The sequence below is a fragment of the Capra hircus genome, chromosome 16 (genome assembly GCF_001704415.2).
Source record: "Capra hircus breed San Clemente chromosome 16, ASM170441v1, whole genome shotgun sequence".
NCBI lineage: Eukaryota > Metazoa > Chordata > Mammalia > Artiodactyla > Bovidae > Capra > Capra hircus.
In genome coordinates, this window is record NC_030823.1 from 30,264,153 (window position 1) to 30,283,372 (window position 19,220).

A 19,220-nucleotide genomic window follows, 5' to 3' on the forward strand; every position below is an offset into this window, starting at 1 on the left:
CCATCTAGAGCCATACATAAAATAAACCATATTAGGTTCAAGGTCAGCAAAGAGAAAGACGCTTGAATGTGAGCCAAATCCACACACATCCCTGACTCCCCTGTCCAAAGGCCCGAGGTCAGAGAGATACAGGAGCGGCCTCACAGGGCACAGGGTGGGCGGGCAGGCGTCCCCATGCAGGATTCCTGCCCAGTGTTCACCGAGAAGAGAATGCTCAGCAACATGTCCGTCTGGTGTTTGTGAGGAGCTGACCGTGGTCCCTGGAGGCCCTTTGCTGTCTTTCCCCTTGAACCAAGAGAGGCAGGAGCCTTCCCGAGCAGACTCTGTGGGCAGGGCTGGGCTCCCCACAGGCAGGCCTCAGTTCTCCCACCCACCCTTCCTGGTGATGACAGAATGTTTGCGTTCCCCTTCTTCCATCCAAGTTCATATGCTGAATGTTCAGTGTGATGGTATTTGAAAGTGGAGACTTTGGGAGGTGATAAGTCATGAGGGTAAAGCCCTCATGGATGGGATTAGTGCTCTTACAAAAGAGGCCCCAGAGAACTCTCCTGCTCATCCCACAATGTAAGGATGTATGGAGAAGACAGCTGTCTATGAATCAAGAAGCACCCCTCACCACACACTGAAACTGCCAGCTCCTTGATTGTGGACTTCCAACCTTCAGAACTGTAAGAAATAAATTTCTGTTGCTTATAAGAAACCCAGTTTGTGCTGTTTCACTAAGAGGGTGCAAATGGACTAAGACACCTCCCAAAAGCTGGACCCAGCAGAGCTCTGCCCCAGCAATGGGCAGCTGATGACTGCCAAGCCCACTTGAGGGTACTGAGGGTAGCTTATAAGGAGGAGCAAGGGCTACTCTAAGCACTGCTGAGCTTCAGGAATCTGATGTCCTTAGAGACCCAGTGAAAGCAAAGCTCATGACTGCTTCGAGCCACTGTGGTGGCTGCTGCTTCACAGGACAACCACAAGGGCCTGAGGGCAGAGGCCCCTTTGGCACACTTTCCTGCTTCCCCGTTTGAGAGGCTCAAAGGGCGTTCCCTCCAAGGGGCTGAGGCTGGCCATGCCAGCAGCCTGATATCACTGCTAACAAGGACAACAGAATAGTAGAAATAGCATTGATCGGACACTCACTACGTCCAGGCTCTGCTCTAAGCACCTCATGTGTATCCACGCAGTGAATCACAGCAACCGCATGAGGCATATTTTGATCTTGTTTTCATTTTATGGTTGAGCACACCGAAGCCCAGAGAGGTGAAGTAACTTGCCCAAGGACACACTGCTAGTAAACAGTGGATAAACTGACGAGAGGACAAAGATACAACACCATACTGAGCAGGACACAGATTGTTTCTTAGGAAGAATCCAGGATGGATGTCCACCCAGGAAAGGGTCTATGAAGGAGAGACTGAGTTTTTGAGTCTCAGTTTCCTTATCTGTAATGTGAAAACAGCAATAACTCCCTTTCCAATACCACTGGATTCCAAGAAGAGTCCAAGTGGGTTAATGTACATGAAACTTCTTGAAAACTGCAAATTTATTAATTTATAGAACTGTCATTGACTATATTAGAACCGTAGCAAAATCAAAGCATTTTGAAGTGGCTGCAACTGTCAGAGTGAGCACACGAGCCCTGGAACCAAGTGCGAAATGTAAGCAAAGACTAGCAATAAAGATGGCTCCCTTTTCCGGAATAAATCTAAAACTCATTAATAGGCCACACTTAATTTAGGGTTTGCTTTGGAATTCTTATGACTTAGGGAGATTTGCTTTTGAAAAGTTTTAGCTTAATTAAATTATTTGTGGGTCATTTATTAGACCCAATGTCAGGTTTAGATTAGTGAGCCCATTGGGTGGTAGAATACAGAGAAAAAATGTAACGAAGAGAGAAACTATAGAACTTATTCATAAAGTACTTCATCTTTTCATAGTAAAACTCTTTGGGGAAACCACATGCTCGGCTTGTTAATGAATGGAGCCTATAATATGTGCTAAGTGCCAATGCTGTAATATACGTGCCCATGTGAATATCACTACTTCCTACATTCAGATGCCACATGGAGGAAATTAACAGGAGCTGCAAAAGGCAGCCATCAGCACCTTGTCTTCAGGTTCTGCTCTAGGCTATTAGTTACCTGATTGTACATTGTTTTGAATAAATCTTGGGAAGTGCTAGAAATTTATCAGGAAGGTGCAGGTGTCTGATGCCAGAATGCAGGCAAAGTAGGCCACTGTACACCTATAACCTGGGTTACAGATGTCTGCTACAAGATCCATGGCACCAATTCATGGCAGATGAATTGCACCAGATGGTGTAAGTGGATCTTCTAGTAGACACCTGTTCTTACTGGGATGGGTTCCAGGAGCTTTGGTTAAGGAATCTTGGCATCCTAGGCCCCCAAGAAGCCTCCAAATTATACTCATAACTGAACAACAAAAATGGCAACAATTCTCCATCGCTCTCTGTGTTTCCCCCTTGCAATGTGACTCTGCAGCTCCTCCAATCAAGAGGCAGAGCCTCTTCCCACCCCTCAAGTTTTGACCAATCAAATTCAGCAAAAGGGACGATGTGTCAGTTCTGAGCTTAAGACCACAAGAGGCCTGCAAGCTTGGATCCTGTCACTGCCATGACAGCAAGCCCAGGATAGCCTGCAGGTTGATAAGAGACAACATGGAAGACAGACCAAATGAGCTGCCCAATGCCACTCTGGACCAGCCTAAAGGTGGCCAATCCTCAAACATGCGATAACATCCAGCCAAGATCAATGGAGTTCTTGACCCAAACCAGGGTTGATCACTGATGCACAGGTGTGCCAAGCTGGGTGTAGAGGAATGCTCAGCTGACCCACAGATTCATGAGTGATAATAAGTTATTCCTGTTTTAATCCACTAGGTTTAGAGCAGTTTGTAATGCAGCAAGAGCTATCCCTAGCCTGACCCAGGCCACAGGACTGCAAGGCAGCCTCAATTTCTCTGCCTAACACTCCAGGTCCTCACTAGGACTACCCTCTATGGAGCTGGAGAACCCTGCCTAATTCTAACCCAGCTCTTGGAAACAGCTTTTCTCTTCTTATAGGTTCACACCCAGAAGCCCAGGCAGAGACACGTCCCTGGTGGGCCACTGCAGATGCCCAGGCAGAAGTGGGGTCCCAATGGACCAGTCGCCAGCACCTTGATGCAGCTGTTCCTGAAGCTTCCAATTTGGCCTGCTCCCTTCCTGCTCCTGTTTGCCATCCACTGATTGGCTCACTCTTCCTTCTCTCCAAGAGTATGTTCTGCTGAAATCCTGGCACAGCCTGCCCAAGGTGTGACACCAACCATTCAAAAGGACTGAACTAGTCAATGGCACTCAAACTGACTTGCAAACGTTGCTGTGTGGACGCTGGAACTGACCCAGCAGACTGCTCTGGAAGGCAGCTCTTGGGTCCTAGTGAAGAATTACAGATTCTTGAAACTAATCAATATGGCCTGAACCTGAGGAGGGGTTATACCCACCTGAGAAGCATCTTGTGGGAAAACCGCATCAAAGGCAAACATCTTAGGAGGAACTTGGTTCCCTCTCTTTTGGAAGGCATTTAGACCTCCACACGTCAGGGGGTCATACAAGGTGATTTGCTTCTTCCGTGGGTCCACCTTTAAGAAAGAGCTGGATTCTGAGGTATCGCGAGCCAGCGTGGAACAGATGCGAAGCATGACTTTCACCTGTAAAGAAACAAAGGCAGGAAATGACAGGCATTAAGACACTTGGATACTTTATGACGGAGTATTTTTACGTCCGTTGGAGACACAAGTGTATATGGCAGTGTGGAATCATCTCATGTCAAATTATGAAAAAATGCACAATGAATTAGCAACATAATCCTCAGCAGGTCATGGGAAAACTGACTTATTTATAATTACCAGGTAGAATATTTTGATACGTCCGTTACTTTATTACAGAACTGGCACATCATGCTCTTTATCTTCCTATTAATATAAATAGAAAGTTAACTGTACCCAGGTGGCCCAATTACTTAGATGAAAAGGTAATCTGGACTGCCATGCTTTGGGGGCTAGTGTAGTTCTCTCGAAGCTCACAGATCAATAAACCCTGGACATGAAAGTTAGCTCCGTAATTTACTCCTTGCCTCTTGCACATCAGGACTCTTAGAGACAAAAACCCACAGTTATTAGTGTCATCATTAGAGGACTGTGAAAATGGCTTGTTTTTAATGACCAGCATTTGAAATGTGTTCTAAGGGGCAAAAGTGATAAAAGATTTGTTTGAAACATGTTATTTGAGATCCCATTAAGTGAGTGCATAGAAATGGTCATTTCAGGGGATGAAAGCACATCTCTCCGGGAAACAGGAGGCAGCACCCCCTTTAACCTACCCCTTAAGTCATTGAACGTGGACATTTCTAGTGCTCAATGCAGCCCAGCCCCATCCCAGTGCTGAGCAGGGCACTTGTGGGAATGGACTGCTTGCCCTGGACTCTTTGAGTTGAGTAGAAGTCGAGCTGAAGCCTCACGCACAGTTCTGGAGGCTCGAGTCCTGAGAAAATGGCAGCATTTGCTCCCCTACCAGCTCTTTGTTACCGTGGAGCTAGTTCAGTCCAAACGTGTGAGCAACTAACCTAGGAGCCAGGCACTGGGGCTGCAAAGACCATAATACAGTCTTCTTTGCAAAGACTAGCAGGGCAGACAGACGAAAAGGGAGGGGATTTTTTTAATACAAGGAGGCAAATTCTGATGTTATGAATAGGGTTACTTTTATTATTTAAATTTATATGTTTATTTAATTGGCCATGCTGTGTGGAATGTGGGATCTTCATTCCCCGACCAGGGATCAAACCCACGCCCCCCACATTGGCTTTGTTGCCGTTGGAAGCTGAGAGTCTTAACCACTGGATCACCAGGGAAGTCACACATAGGGGTATTTTTGAACTCCTCTCTACATCATGCCCTCTTCATCTAATCAACGTTCAGGCCTGATGAAATGTCAATCATCAATTTTGGGGAAAAGGACTGTAAAATTTTACATCAAAGATTTCAAGCATACGGAAATGCTCAGAGAATACTCTCCACTGTGCCTAGCGAGTGAGGTCACCCTCCTGCTTATCTCAGCCTGTCTGCTGAGGCATAGGGACTCATCTGCAGGGGGCAAAGCTGAAATGTCAAGAACTCCTAGGGCACTGGACTCATCGGATGTCCTGGCTGGCTTGTTCTTATCACTTAAGAATAGTTCTCTAGTGCAGATCCAGAGGCTGTGGTCATAGTGGAAGAGGGCAAGGTTGGGATGAAGCTGACCTCTCACAGTCAGGTCTCTGTTCTCCCACTGAGGTCATATAATTTTGCTGCTCTTGTTGTTCAGTCACGAAGCTGACTCTTTGCAACCCCATGGACTGCAGCAAGCCAGGCTCCTCTGTTCTCCACGATGTCCCAGAGTTTGCTCAGATTCATGTCCATTGAGTCAGTGATGCTACCTAACCCTCTCATCATCTGCCACCCTCTTCTCCTTTTGCCTTCAGTCTTTCCCAGCATCAGGGTCTTTTCCAATGAGTCACCCGAGCACTGAAGATTGAGCACTTTCAAATTGTGGTGCTGGAGAAGACTCTTGAGCATCCCTTGGACAGCAAGGAGATCAAACCAGTCAATCCTAAAGGTAATCAACCCTGAATATTCATTGGAAGGACTGATGCTGAAGCTCCAATGCTTTGCTACGTGATGGGAAGAGCCAACTCACTGGGAGGTCAAGTAATGGTACCTGCCTTTTGCTGAGGGTCTATGGTATGCTAAGGCTGTGCTATTACTAATGGTATTGTACTTTACCCTCTCAATAGGCCTGTGCACAGGCGGACTTGTCCAGATTTTATAGATGAGGAAACAGATGTTATAGAACTTGCGGGTGGTACAGCTGGGCTCTGATCCCACCTCTGTCTGACTCCAAAACCCTGAAAAGTATCCAATCCATACTTTTTCCATTATGCCAACTACTGCCTCCCATACACAGTCAAACTTCTCAGAGCCTCAGTTTTCTCATCTGTATATTAGGAACAACAATGCCTATCTCATGGGATCGTTGTGAGAATGAACTGACATGTGAAGTACTGAGCACAGAGTAGGGGCCTGATTCCTGTTTCTCCTCCTGCTTCCTCTTCTCCCCCTCCTCCTCCCCCATCTGCTGCCTCCCTTCCCCCTCCGGCCTGTACTTGCCTCTCTCAGAATCACGATATTCTAGCGTTTTCCAATCGCGTGTGACTGATAAGGTTTTAGAACACTTTGCCCTGGACTCAGACAGGATGCCATGGGGGAATCACTGCAGATGGAGCTGGGTATGAAGTGCTGGGACTTACAAGGCTCCCATCAGCAAAACACCGTCTAGTCTCATACATAGTCGCTGCTTATATGACAATAACCATCACATCTGTCTACCTTTCATTCTGGCAATTTTCTTGTTCACCGTGAATGTCTCCAATATTCTTTCAGTTCCACTCATGTCTATACACAGCAGGTGTGCTAAGAGCATGTATTCAAATTGCAACTTTGGGTAGGTGCCTGGGGCCTCTGGGCTTTCTGTCAGACAACCTCCTAGCCCAGCCCCTGAACGCTACGAGTCAGGGATGATGCAAGCCCAGGCAGAACTGATGGAGTCACATGGCCCACTGCTTTTCTATTTCACAATTTCACATGCAATTTCTGGGTAACTAGAGGTGCTGAATGTAAAATATGAGCTAAGCCAGGCAAGGGCCCACAAGGAGAAGCAGGAGAGAAGGGACTGGATCGGCGAGTCATTTGTTCAGGGGGAAGGCTTCTGAATCTTAATGAAGTTCCAGGCCTGTGGTTCAATTTTCCCAGACAAGCTGCAGATCTCAGCCACTGGTCTGACCAAGGAGATCCACAGCTCTTTAAAAACCCACCGAATTCTGGGATGAAGTAAATGCCACCTTCCATTCTCTTCTTTGCAATTCATTTAAAATGGATATATATTTTTTTCACCCTTAAAGGAAGGAAATTGGGTTTCTCTGCTTCATTTCTTTGTGTCATTATTCCTTGAGCCCAGCACTCCACTTCCTACTAATCCTCTGTAATTAAAGCGCTAAGGAAATACCACTTGTGATCGAGAAAGTCCCCTAACTTCTTGCCAGGAGTTTGTGCTTTTGTGGCAAATACCGGTAGGTTCTTGGCAACATCTCTGACAACCCTCCTCGCCACTGCCTTGGGAAGAGGGTCCCCACAGCTGTCACCATGCATAGCCTTCTCCCCAGCTCTCGGGGTCGAGGGGACTATTTTGGGCTCAGCAACTGAGGATCTAGAAAGGCCCAGAGTAGGGAAATGCCAGCCTGTGCCCTGACTCCCTGAGAGGAGCTGAGCACCTCACCTACCAAAGCGCTCCCTGGTAGAGACTCCACTTTGCCTCATTCATTGGAGTTTTCAGTGGCTGGTGCAGGACAGGTGTTGCTCCCAACAGCAGGTATCTTGCTGTCCTGCTCATTAATCATTCCAGGGCCTCCTCCTGGATGGCCTGGCGGGACGAATGAAGAGGCGGGTTTGTGAGACTCACAGAGCCTCGACCCTGAGCTGGACAGACTCTCCGTCAATGTGAAGCAGCGCTGACTGCCTCAGCCTTCTGGGGAGCCCATGACAGGCAGCCCCACGGTGCTCACTGCTCCACCCATGTGATCACCCAGACCCCCGCCTGTACTGAGGCTGAGGACCAGGAAGGTTCCTCACCGCCTGTGTCTCCGCCCACAAGCTGTCTGGTCACAGGTTCTCTTCAGACTATATGGCTTAGGAGGGCTGGGGGCCAATTTGACCATTCAAAGGGTCCCTCATCGGTCAGAGAAACACTGCAGGCAATGGTGAGGTGGTGGGATGTGGAGAGGACCCAGCAGTCCTTCACAGGTGTGTCTTTGTCTCAGGTCCTTTGTGGAGCCTCACAATGAAGCCTCTGGAGCAACACACGTGTAACAGGGATCAGTCCCTGGCTGGTGCAATGAGAGTGTGCTGGCAAGGATAAATAGTTTTCCCTACAAGGTTAGAAACGGAAGAGTAAATTCACCACCACTATCTTTCAGTCACGTTCTATTTCTGTATTTTGGTTCTTTATCCTGGTGTCTAAGTTCATAGAGTTTTAAGAATCAGCTCAATAGAAGCTGGTCATGGTGACATCAGATCACCCTAACCATGAACACCGGGTGGCATCATTTCTGTCTCAATTCCGGCAGTATCAGAATGATCTTCACCTTCCACATATATTCTTAAGTTTCTAAAACACATCTGGAAATGGTTCTCCGAGGCATGCAGAGTCACATAAGACGGGTGCATCAGAACCCACCAACCAGAAGCATGGTGGGGCGAGAAGAGCTGGTGAGACCATCAGAGGGGATTCTAGACCCCAAGGAGCCATCTCCTGAGACAGAACCTCCAAACTGCAGAGCCGGGAGCACTGACAACTCCAGCCCAGGGTTGGTTTCCATCCCACTGAGGCACGTGGTGACACTAGGGAGGACTCTGATGAATGTAAGCCATGGAAATATCCACCTTGCCATCGCTCATGGGCGACTTTCTCAGCTCAGATGAGACAGAGAGAGGCCTGGACCAGAGAGTGAGCTGACATCCAGCCCCACCTGATCGAGCCAATGGGCAGGCAGGAAGCACTGCTGGGCTGCCCGCAGCACACCAGGAAGCCTTGCCTGCTTTCTGTGTATGTCTGGATGGGATTTGGCTCTTGAGGAAAAAACACGGGAGAATAACGACAGGCTCTATCATACCTGAAGTACTTCTCCATTCTCACAGGTTCTAGGTGTGATGGGCACTGACTGCAGTGAACCAGGAGCCAGGGGACTGGGTTCTTAGGCAAACATCACCACCAGGTGCAGCTGTTCATCTAAGGTGCGATGGGGGTGGGTGTGGGAGGGGGGCTTGGCTTCCTTACCCCTAATGTGGGCTTGTTGCGTCACCTCCCTTGCAGAACAAGCATGAAGAGATTAAAAAAAAAAAAAGACATACTCTAGAATGACATACAAATGTGAAATATCACTCTTTGAAGGAAAAAAGGAATGGATTTGCATTCTTCAAACTAATTAGTACAAAATAGACTTTCTGCATCAAATTAATGGCATTAGAAGCCCTTCTCCTAGGCTTAATTTTAAAAATTAAAGCAAAAACTTATTTAATGAACACACACAATGACAAGAGAGACAAGAATAAAATATCCTCCTTCTTCTTCTGCCTCAAATTAAATTAAGGCATATACAGTCTGCTTATGTCTTCTGTAAAGGTGAGTAATCCGTGTAAAATTGGATCTGAGGCTCTAAAAGCTAAATGAGCTATTTCTCTTATTTTATCCTTTCTTCTCTGTCTTGATCACACAAGATAATACGCTCACAATGTCTACTTATGGTACATTAGCCACTTCAGGGAAATTCTCCAGCCATTCTAAGTAAGATGATTGAAGAGACAGGCACCTTAAACAGTATATATTTCTCAAAGTGTATTCTTCTCAACACACTCACTTTTCTGATCCAGCAAGAAATTGAGCAATCTTCCATATTCTTCTATGCTTTGGACATTCTGTCAAATCTATTATAAAAGATTTTGATGAAGCACCAATTTCTAAAACACACTGTAAGGTATTAAGGGTGTGATTTTCCAGCCATTATTTAAAGAGTGCTTTCCTACTTAGATGGAGAAGGAAATGGCAACCCACTCCAGTATTTTTGCCTAGAGAATCCCATGAACAGAGGGGCCTGGTGGGCTACAGTCCATGGGGTCGCAAAAAGTTGGACACGACTGAGCGACTAACACCCATTTCCTACTTAGAGCCTAATGTAAGATTCTCTTGCTAATCCACCACTGGCACAGTGAAACCCACAAGGATGACTTTCCTTTCCGCTTTTGAGTTACCAAATGTGCCTGATAGGAGAGAGGGGCAAAGATGTTTTGTAAAGAAGCAAATTAAAATTGGGTTTTAGAACAGAAGAAGGTTTAGACATTTTTCTGATAAAATTTCTAGAAATATCTGAAATTACCTTTTCAAAACAAATAATTAGTTAATTATTTTGGGCTGCTCTGGGTCCTTGCTGCTGTGTGCGGTGAGTGGGGGCTACTCGTTTTTGCAGCGCACAGGCGCCTCATTTCGTGGGCTTCTCCTGTTGTGGGGCACAGGCTCCAGGGCCAGCAGGCTTCAGCAGCGGTGCTGCACAGGCTTAGCTGCCCTGTGGCATGTGGGATCTTCTCAGACCAGGGATCGAACCCATGTCTCCTGCGTTGGCAGGCAGATTCTTAACCACTGGACCATCACAGAAGTCCCTCCAGGAGTTTCTAAGGAGACCATGGAATCATATGCCAAATAGTAATAACCTTGGAGGTCTCAAATAACTCTGATGCTAGGATGTCCAGGGAGAACCAAACGGGTTCCCTGCATTTACAGACGGGGCTTTCAAACATTAGGTTACCAAGTCATTATTCCATCTGCACATAGTTCCTGTTTACAGAATCACAGAGTCACATTGAAGCTCATGACCAGGCAGTCCCTGGGATCAGGGTCCCTCACACCAACTAGCAGGCTGGGAAAAGCTTGGCCAGGCTTCAAGGAAGGAGACGGGCATGTTTCAGGGGCTGGTCTGTTGCAAGGATAGTGACTCTGACAGCCGCCTGTTAGCAAAGGCTCCATCTCTTAGCTCAGTGGTAGGATACTTATTTGAAATGGATGAGCTGTTTAGACATACATCCTAAGACACAGGTATTCTCGGGTCTAAGGAAAGAGGAATGTGGAATGTTCTCTCCAGTGTTCAGAATGCTCACTGTCTGCAGGTCCTCTCTCTGACCACGTGGAGCAGAGCCCGGCACTTGGCAGCAGAAGCTCTGGAGACCCGGTGCCTGGGTTTGAGTTCTAGTTGTACCTTTTACTAATGCATATCCGTGGACGAGGCTTCACCTTCTGCAAGCCACATCTAGAAAGATCATGAACTCTGAAGTCAGAATGTCCTGGCTTCTACAAGCTGTGTGACTATCAACATATTTTAATAGTTTCCTCATGAATAAAATGGAGATAATAATCCCAGTCTAGAGGGCTTTACAAGATTATGAAGCAAAAAATCATGCTAAGTGGGATTCCCAGATGGCACTAGTAATAAAAGACCTGCCTGCCAATGCAGAAGATGTAAGAGGTGTGGGTTCCATCCCTGGGATGGGAAGGTCCCCTGGAGGAGGGCATGGCAACCCAGTCCAGTATTCTTGCCAGGAGAATCCCAGTACAGAGGAGTCTGGCAAGCTACAGTCCATAGGGTTGCAAAGAGTTGGACACGACTGAAGTGACTTAGCACGCACGCACATGCTAAGTACTGAGCACAAAGTAGGTCTTCAATAAATAATAGTGACCATCCCACTGAACCCTCCTCATGACACTGCTGTACGAGCTGGTGTTCAAGAAGCAAATGATTTCTGCTCTCCCTGTATGTAAACACCTTAAACCACGAATTCAGGAGATCTAGTCACTAGATTCTTAATAGTTTTTACCTGTAGGAGAGATCTAAAGAGAGACAATGTTACATCAACATACAGTACAGAACTCCATGCTTATCCAAGGCTGCCCAATCTGCACAGATGCCAGGTTAGCTCATGCCTTCCAACTGCCACCCACTCTCTCTGTTGCCTGATTTTTTATAAATCCTGCGTGACAGTTGGAGATTTTTCTGAATACTGAGTAGGAAAACCATCGTAGTTAGTCACCAGAAGGTGACTGTGGTTATTTTATCTTTGGCAATACCCATTCAACAGATAAAACACAGCTTGGAAGACATTTGCGAGAAAAGCAGTAGTGAAAGTGAAAGTCTCTCAGTCATGTCTGACTCTTTGAGACCCCATGGACTTAGCGCATGGAATTCTCCAGGCCAGAATACTGGAGTGGGTAGCCTTTCCCTTCTCCAGGGGGTCTTCCCAACCCAGGGATAGAATCCAGGTCTCCCACATTGCAGGCAGATTCTTTACCGACTGAGCCACAAGGGAAGCCCAAGTATACTGGAGTGGGTGGCCTATCCCTTCTCCAGTGGATTTTCCCAACCCAGGAATAGAACCAGGGTTGCCTGCATTGCAGGCGGATTCTTTACCAACTGAGCTAAAGCAGTAGTGGGAACTCCTTAAATTAGAATTCTTTCAAAGGGACTCTTTTGGATTTGGGAACTTATTGGGGTTCCCTGGTGGCTCAGATGGTAAAGAATCCGCCTGCAGTGCAGGAGACCCAGGTTCAATCCCTGGGTCAGGAAGATCCCCTGGAGAAGGGAATGGCAACCCACTCCAACATTCTTGCCTGGAGAACTCCATGGACAGAGGAGCCTGGCAGGCAATAGTCCATAGGGTCGCAAAGAAGTCAGACATGACTGAGTGACTCTCACTATTTGTAAAAGGCCCATTTACCGCTCAAGCTCACTCATGGGTTCTGACTGGAGAGGTAACTAACAGATCTGTCTTTAAATAGTGAACATTCAAGAAATGCTGTGTCTGCTGGTGCTGGCTGTCATCAAAGATGCTGTTCAGCTTGGCCACCAACAGGGCCAAGGGAAAGCTGTTTTTCTTTTCTGCAGCCCAGTTTATCATAAATATGAAGACTTCAGCTTGCTAACCTGACACTTGATTTAGTGTCTTCTGTACCTCACTGCTGGATTCTCCTTGGTCCCAGGAATTTCAATATTCCACTGTTTCTGGCCTTTGACCTAGATAAATAAACACCCGAACTCTGAAAATAAGTCAAGTGACCCTGTCAGGGGACTGTCCAGAAATACTAGCTGCCAGGCCCACCATGGAATTTAGCAGAGCACCACAATAAACAGTGTAGTTCTCTAAATCAAAAAGGCAACAGCCACGATCATCTAATAATAAGCTGTGTATTTCTCTGGTATTCATCACTTCCATCCATTTTCTTTATAAAACTGTCAGCTAGGAACCCTGTCCAGCTGCTCCCAAGTTCTATTAAATATGTGCATCTCTCATGGATTGATCATTTTGTTCCTGGCAACACCTCATATGAATGAGGCCTGGGCAGCATTAGCCCGAGTTCTCAGTGCTTCCTGGGGCCAGACGTTAGGTAAGCCAGTGTAGAACCCCCTCATGCTCAGCACTGAGGTTTTTCTAGGCCAACATGCTTGCTGTTGGGAGAGAAATCCTGAAGAGGTGGGATCTGATGCAAGGTTGGGGAGTCCCCTCCTGGACAAGCCATGGGGGTGCACACTCCAGGATGAGGCTGTTTCTCCAGCTGCAACTCTGCAGCTTTAGTTCCAGGAAAGAGAAGAAGGAGATTCTTGTCCTAGTGACAAAAAGCACCTGAGAGATCTTTAGGGCCAAGAGGCTGAAATCTGGAACAGTCTTGGCTAACACTTAGGGTAAATAAACATTTCATCAAAAACTGATGCACCCGATGGATCGCCATGCCCAACTCCACATTCTTGGGACCTCCTCAGACTAAAAGAGGTGGGGAGAGGGAGGAAGGAAGGGGGAGGGAGACATCATCCCAAATCTCAAATCCTTGGCCCCTTCATAAGTCTTAGAGACTTTCATTCTCATTCAATGAAAAAAGATGAGGAAAGTTCAACCCCTGCAACTCTAACCACAATTACTCCAATGCTTTCACTGTCAGTTCCTCCAAAAGGCCTCCCTATTTGAGAGTGCCTCCCTCTAACTCCACTAAACACGCATGAAACACACAGTATGCACAGAGCCCTGGTGGCTCAGCTGGTAAAGAATCCGCCTGCAATGCCGGAGACCCTGGTTCGACTCCTGGGTTGGGAAGATCCGCTGGAGAAGGGATAGGCTACCCATTCCAGTATTCTCGGGCTTCCCTTGCAGCTCAGCTGGTAAAGAATCCGCCTGCAATGTGGGAGACGAGGGTTCGATCTCTGGGTTGGGAATATCCTTGGAGAAGGAAGAGCTACCCACTCTAGTACTCTGGTCTGGAGAATTCCACGGAGTACAGTAGTCCATGGGTCGCAAAGAGTCAGACATGACTGAGTGACTTTCACTTTCATTTTCCTACCTATTTGAGAGTGCCTGTCTCCAATTCCACTAAACACGCATGAAAAACACAATGTTCATAGAGCCCCGGCCAGGGCTGGGCAAGGGAGGCGCGGGAGGAGGTTGGGGGGGTGGTGGTAAAGAAAGTCAGACCTACGATGACAGAAAAGGGAGAAGGTGGCATTTCCATTTCAGATCACTTTATTTTCAAGTTTTAGGCTTAGAACCAAAGCAACTGAATTCTCCGCTTAGCTCCAGAGAGCCTGAAGTTCAAAGCTGCCTGCTGGTTGGAAGAACTAGATGGGATCTGATAAACCTGGGCAGCCCCTGCGGTGAAGGGCATGCTGATAAGAGGCAGGGATGAGTGAAGTCCAGCGGGGAGTAAAGGAGCAAATGCTAATGAAAAGCTCCGGCCACCTCTGGTCAGAGGCAAACCGCTGACCACCTCCAATTTCCTTCACTGACTGGATCTTGGCAGGGAGGCCCTCGCTGGCAGCAAGACACAAGTTCAAAGCAGAAGGGTGAATTCTAATACGGAGGATTATTTGGAAGACATGTATTCTCTTTACTTTCTTAAAATGTCTGTGTGAAGAATCAGATTGAGTTGAGGGAGGGAATTACCAAATAAACGTGAGATTTACCTAACTGCAGTCTTCTGTGTGCTTATGGTAAGAACTGAAAAAGAAAAACTGTCAAATTAAGGTGAAGTGAAGTGAAGTTGCTCAGTCGTGTCCGACTCTTTGCAACCCCATGGGCTGTAGCCTACCAGGCTACTCTGTCCGTGGGATTTTCCAGGCAATAGTCCTGGAGTGAATTGCCAGCTTCCCCATTGGCTTAGCAGTAAAGAACCTGACTGCAATGCAGGAGACAAAGTTTCAATCCCTGGGTAGGGAATGTCCCCTGGAGAAGGGAGTGGCAATCCAGTCCAGTATTCTTCCTGGAGAATCCCATGGCCCGAGGAGCCCGATGGGCTGCAGTCCATCGGGTAGGACGGGACTGAAGTGGCTGAGCATGCACGCATGCACCCATAATCCAACAATGACAATCCTCTTTGCCTGGAAGGCTGGGGCTAGGGAGAGGACCTGGGAGGGGGCAATTCTCCCAGCAGCTGAGAGGCTTTGGAAACCTTTAATGCAAGGCGCTTGATCAATAAGGTGTACTACTGCATTTGAGAATTTAAAAGCCCTCCTAGCATGCCGTGTCTGAAGCAAATGTCAGAACCATTTATCATGTGTTGGGATGGATGGCATGCAGCCCCAGCTTGCCAAACTGTGAGAGCGAACTTTGCTTAGGTCCCACACAAATACCCTTGACAGGCCCTTTTATATCACATGGAATCAGCTTTCCTCAAAGATCAGAATGCATGAGGAGGCTTGATCATGGCTCTGCAGAATGGAGACTGCCACTTGGCTCCGTTACTGGAAAGCGTCCCCATCATGGAACTTTGTTCCTGGGCTCCAGCTTATAAACGAGTGTTTTTTCTTGCCTTCCAGGTGAACACATGAATTTCCCTCCTTGTCTTTTCAAAGAGCCTGAGCGGCTGTCCTCTCATCAGACCATGGTACCCAGTTCATCTTGCTTAGACTTAGAAACCTCAGGCTAGAAGAAACTTGCCCAAGGGATGTGGATTAACAAACAATGGCCAGTGACTCTCCCAGACTCCTGGCCACTCCCCCAACTAGTTGAGTGGGTAAACACCCAGAGCAGGAATCGAGAAACCTTCATCCATTCATTCCTTCAGCGTCTGTGGGGCATCTCTCAATCTGAGCCAGGGTACCATGCCAGGCTCTGTGTTTACAGAGAACTTAAAGAGCAGATGATGTTGTCTTCAAGGAACTTAGAGCATCAGGTGAGATAAAAAGTGTAACACATAGTACAGAAGAGCTCCATACTGGGGTACAGTGAGGGTCCCGGTGGGAGGGGACATTTCCACTAGGGGAGTGGGGCTAGGAAAGGGTTCAGGAAGAGGATGATGAGTGAGAGGAGTCAGGGTCAGCCAGGCACCTAAGGCAGGGCACGGGTGCCTGGGCAGAGTGAGCAGGTAGGCAGAGGCCAACTGGGGTCTGCGAACCTGCAAGTAGCCATGGGGCCTTGAGTTGAGTTTCTCAGCCTCCCTGCACCTCAGTTTCCTCAACTATAAAGTGGAGGTGGAAATAATGCCTACCCCTCATGGAAGTTGTTAAGAGGATTACATGAGCTGATGCACGTGAAACTCTCAGCAAAGAGCCTGGCACAGGGCAAGGGCTCAATGAGTATTGCTTCATGACTTTACTCTGATCTTCCTTAGGGTGGAGGAGGGATAAGAAATTAGACTGGAAAAGTAATTGGATGTCAGATTGTGTAGAGACTTGCCTTCCAAATTAAAAACTCTGTACTTAACTTGGAAAATGGGGAGACATTAAACCAGTGGTCCCCAACCTTTTTGGCACCAGGGACTAGTTTCATGGAAGATAATTTTCTTCATGGGCTGGTAGGGCAGATGGTTGGGGGATGATTCAAGCAAATTACGTTTTCTGTGCACTTGACTTCTATTATTATTACATCAGTTGCTTCCCAGGTGGCTCACTGATAAAGAATCTGCCAGCCAAAGCAGGAGATGTGGGTTTGATTCTTGGGCCGGGAAGATCCCCTGAAGAAGGGAAATGACAACCCACTCCAGTATTCTTGCCTGGGAAATCCCATGGACAGAAGAGCCCGGCAGCATACAGTCCATGGGGTTGCAAAAGAGTGAGACACAACTTAGAGACTCAACGACAACAACACCTCAGATCATCAGGCATTAGACCCCAGAGGCTGAGGACCCCTGAATTAAAGGGCAAAGAAGGAAAGTAACGGGAGGTTCCCATTGTTCTGCAATAGATCAGCTTCGGGGTCACGATTTCTCCATCCATAAATCAGTGCTAACAATACCGCTAACTTTCTTTCAACTTGGGCTGTTACAAAGTTAAAGATGAGAGTGTGTGTGCAACCAGCACTTTCAAAGCATAGCATTTTAGACATGCTGAGTCAATGAGTCTACTGGGGGCTTGCGTAGCTGACAGCTCTGCAGTTAGAAGTCTGCTGTATGCGAGTGAACTTGGTACTAAAAGCAGCTACATGACTTGACAAGGAGAATAATGAGCCAGTCAACCAACAAATAAATATTTATTAAAACGCCAGTGAGCAAGGCACACTCTTTACCTAGGAAAGCAAAGTATGCCAAAACATTTTCATTCAAGGAAAGAGCAAGACAGATCTGTTTCAGAACTCTCAAGAACAGAACACTTGTTGTACGGTAGCTATACGTAAATCCCCAGGACCCAGACTGCTCGTAACCGTGGAACAAGCTATGCTGGTGGTAGTTGGGGTGCTACCTGACAGAGGAACATCTCTTTTCTCCCCAGTGGAGGAGAATTCGCAGTCTTGGCTCCTCTGCTGGGGATCATGTATATTTTGTTATTCAGTCACTAAGTTGTGTCTGACTCTTGGTGACCCTATCAAGTGCAGCACGCTAGGCTTCCCTGTCATTCACTGTCTCCCAGAGTTTGCGCAAACTCATGCCCATCGAGTCAGTGATGCCATCCAACACTCTCATCCTCTTGCCCTCAGTCTCTCCCAGCGTCAGTGTCTTTTCCTTGGTCAAGAAGATGAAGATCCCACATGCCTCAGGACGACTGAGCCTGTGCTCTAGAGCCCGGGAGCCGTAACTACTGAAGGCCACACGCCCTCGAGTCTGTGCTCTGCAACAAGAGAAGCCGCCACAATGAGGAGCCCCTCAGAGCCACTCAAGAGTAGCCCCTGCTCACCGCAACTAGAGAACGCCCACATGCATCAATGAAGACATGCCACAGCCAAAAATAAGTGTTAAAAAAGTACACTCATTAGGAAATCAACAGTAAAGGAAGTCAGCAATTGTCCTGAGACCATTTTTCCTCCTGGAGAACGTGGTCCTGGCTCTGCAAGGTGTGTGACTCCAGGGGCACAAGTGTGGACAAGTGGGCATATTTGAGATTAATCTTTAACACTTTCACTGAACAATTTCCAGCATCAATAAGCATGCGTGGTTGGGTAGAATGGCCAATATTTATTTCACGTGGGAAATGGTTATTAAAATCAGGAGAGTTGGGATCATTTCACCAGGGAAGGATCCTTTGCTCTCAGCCATCATTCCAGAACGATGCTTGAATTTAATGGAAACGTTTCAGAATAAACCAGTCACTAGAAACATGTAACACTCACTGGGTAGGCAGAGGAAATGCAAACGCTGCTGCGTTGGGCAGTTGAAAGCTGGGAACTTTCCGGCCAGTTTGTCCAGCTTTGACACACCAAAAGTGAGGATGATATAACCCAGATCCAACTTGAATCCCATTTAGGTACCAGAAAATCATATTATGATGCTGTCTACCTGCAACACAGGCCAGATGGTAAAGGGCCCTCGAGCAACATGAGAGAAAGCTCTGGTGAACTCTACTCAGAATGAACTGATTTAATAAACTCTCGTGCATGACAAAAAACATTCATCTATAAAAACGGAGTAAACAAGACTATGATGAATTTCCCCCAGAAGATTGAGTCTGGGATAGAGGTGTCTGGGTGGGGTCATGATAGTGGCAGCTAAGGAGAGACCTGCAGCCGGGCTGGCCGAGTCCAGGGGCTAGTACCCAGATCTGGCAGTTACACATGGTAGTTATGCTCCACGCAAAAAAAAAAAAATTCATTTTCACATTTGTAAGACTATGGATGCCTTGAAGGAGAGCCTGCATCTTGTTTATCTTCACATTCCCAATATCACTGATGGTGTCTTTCACCCATTTGGAGCTCAGTTCTACAGAATCAATAAAGTCTTAATCTGAGATTTAGAACATAGAGATTGAAGTAATTTGCAAATGGACTGTCTCCTAGGAAGGTTCTGGATGCAGGCACAGAGGGAAATGGAAGAGATAGGAAGGAGGAGGAAGATCATTCTATTAATAATAATGACAAACTAGATCATCAGGGTTTGGAAATATTTTTAAAGCAACCCACCCAGATTCTAAACTTTTTCTTCTTATATTTGTAGAGGGTAGGTAGGTGGTGGTAGTTAAACTGAAGGTGAGGTAAGGGTTGTGTCTGAATTTACAGAAGATATGGAGGTAAGTGGGGCTTCCCAGGTGGTGCTAGTGGTAAAGAATTTGCCTGCCAAAAAAAGAGATCTAAGAGACAAGGGTTCCACCCCTGGGTTGGGAAGATTCCCTGAAGGAAGGCATGGCAACCCA

The 19,220-nt window shown here is 47.0% G+C and overlaps 1 protein-coding gene across 1 annotated transcript in view; it reads right to left on the reverse strand.

The window, feature by feature from the left end:
* KIF26B (kinesin family member 26B) overlaps window positions 1–19,220 on the reverse strand; it is a 518,472-nt gene that overhangs the window by 95,608 nt on the left and 403,644 nt on the right. The window contains exon 6 of the mRNA XM_018060247.1: window positions 3,493–3,699. Within this exon, the coding sequence (XP_017915736.1) occupies window positions 3,493–3,699 (207 nt within the window). The remainder of the gene's footprint in view (window positions 1–3,492; window positions 3,700–19,220) is intronic.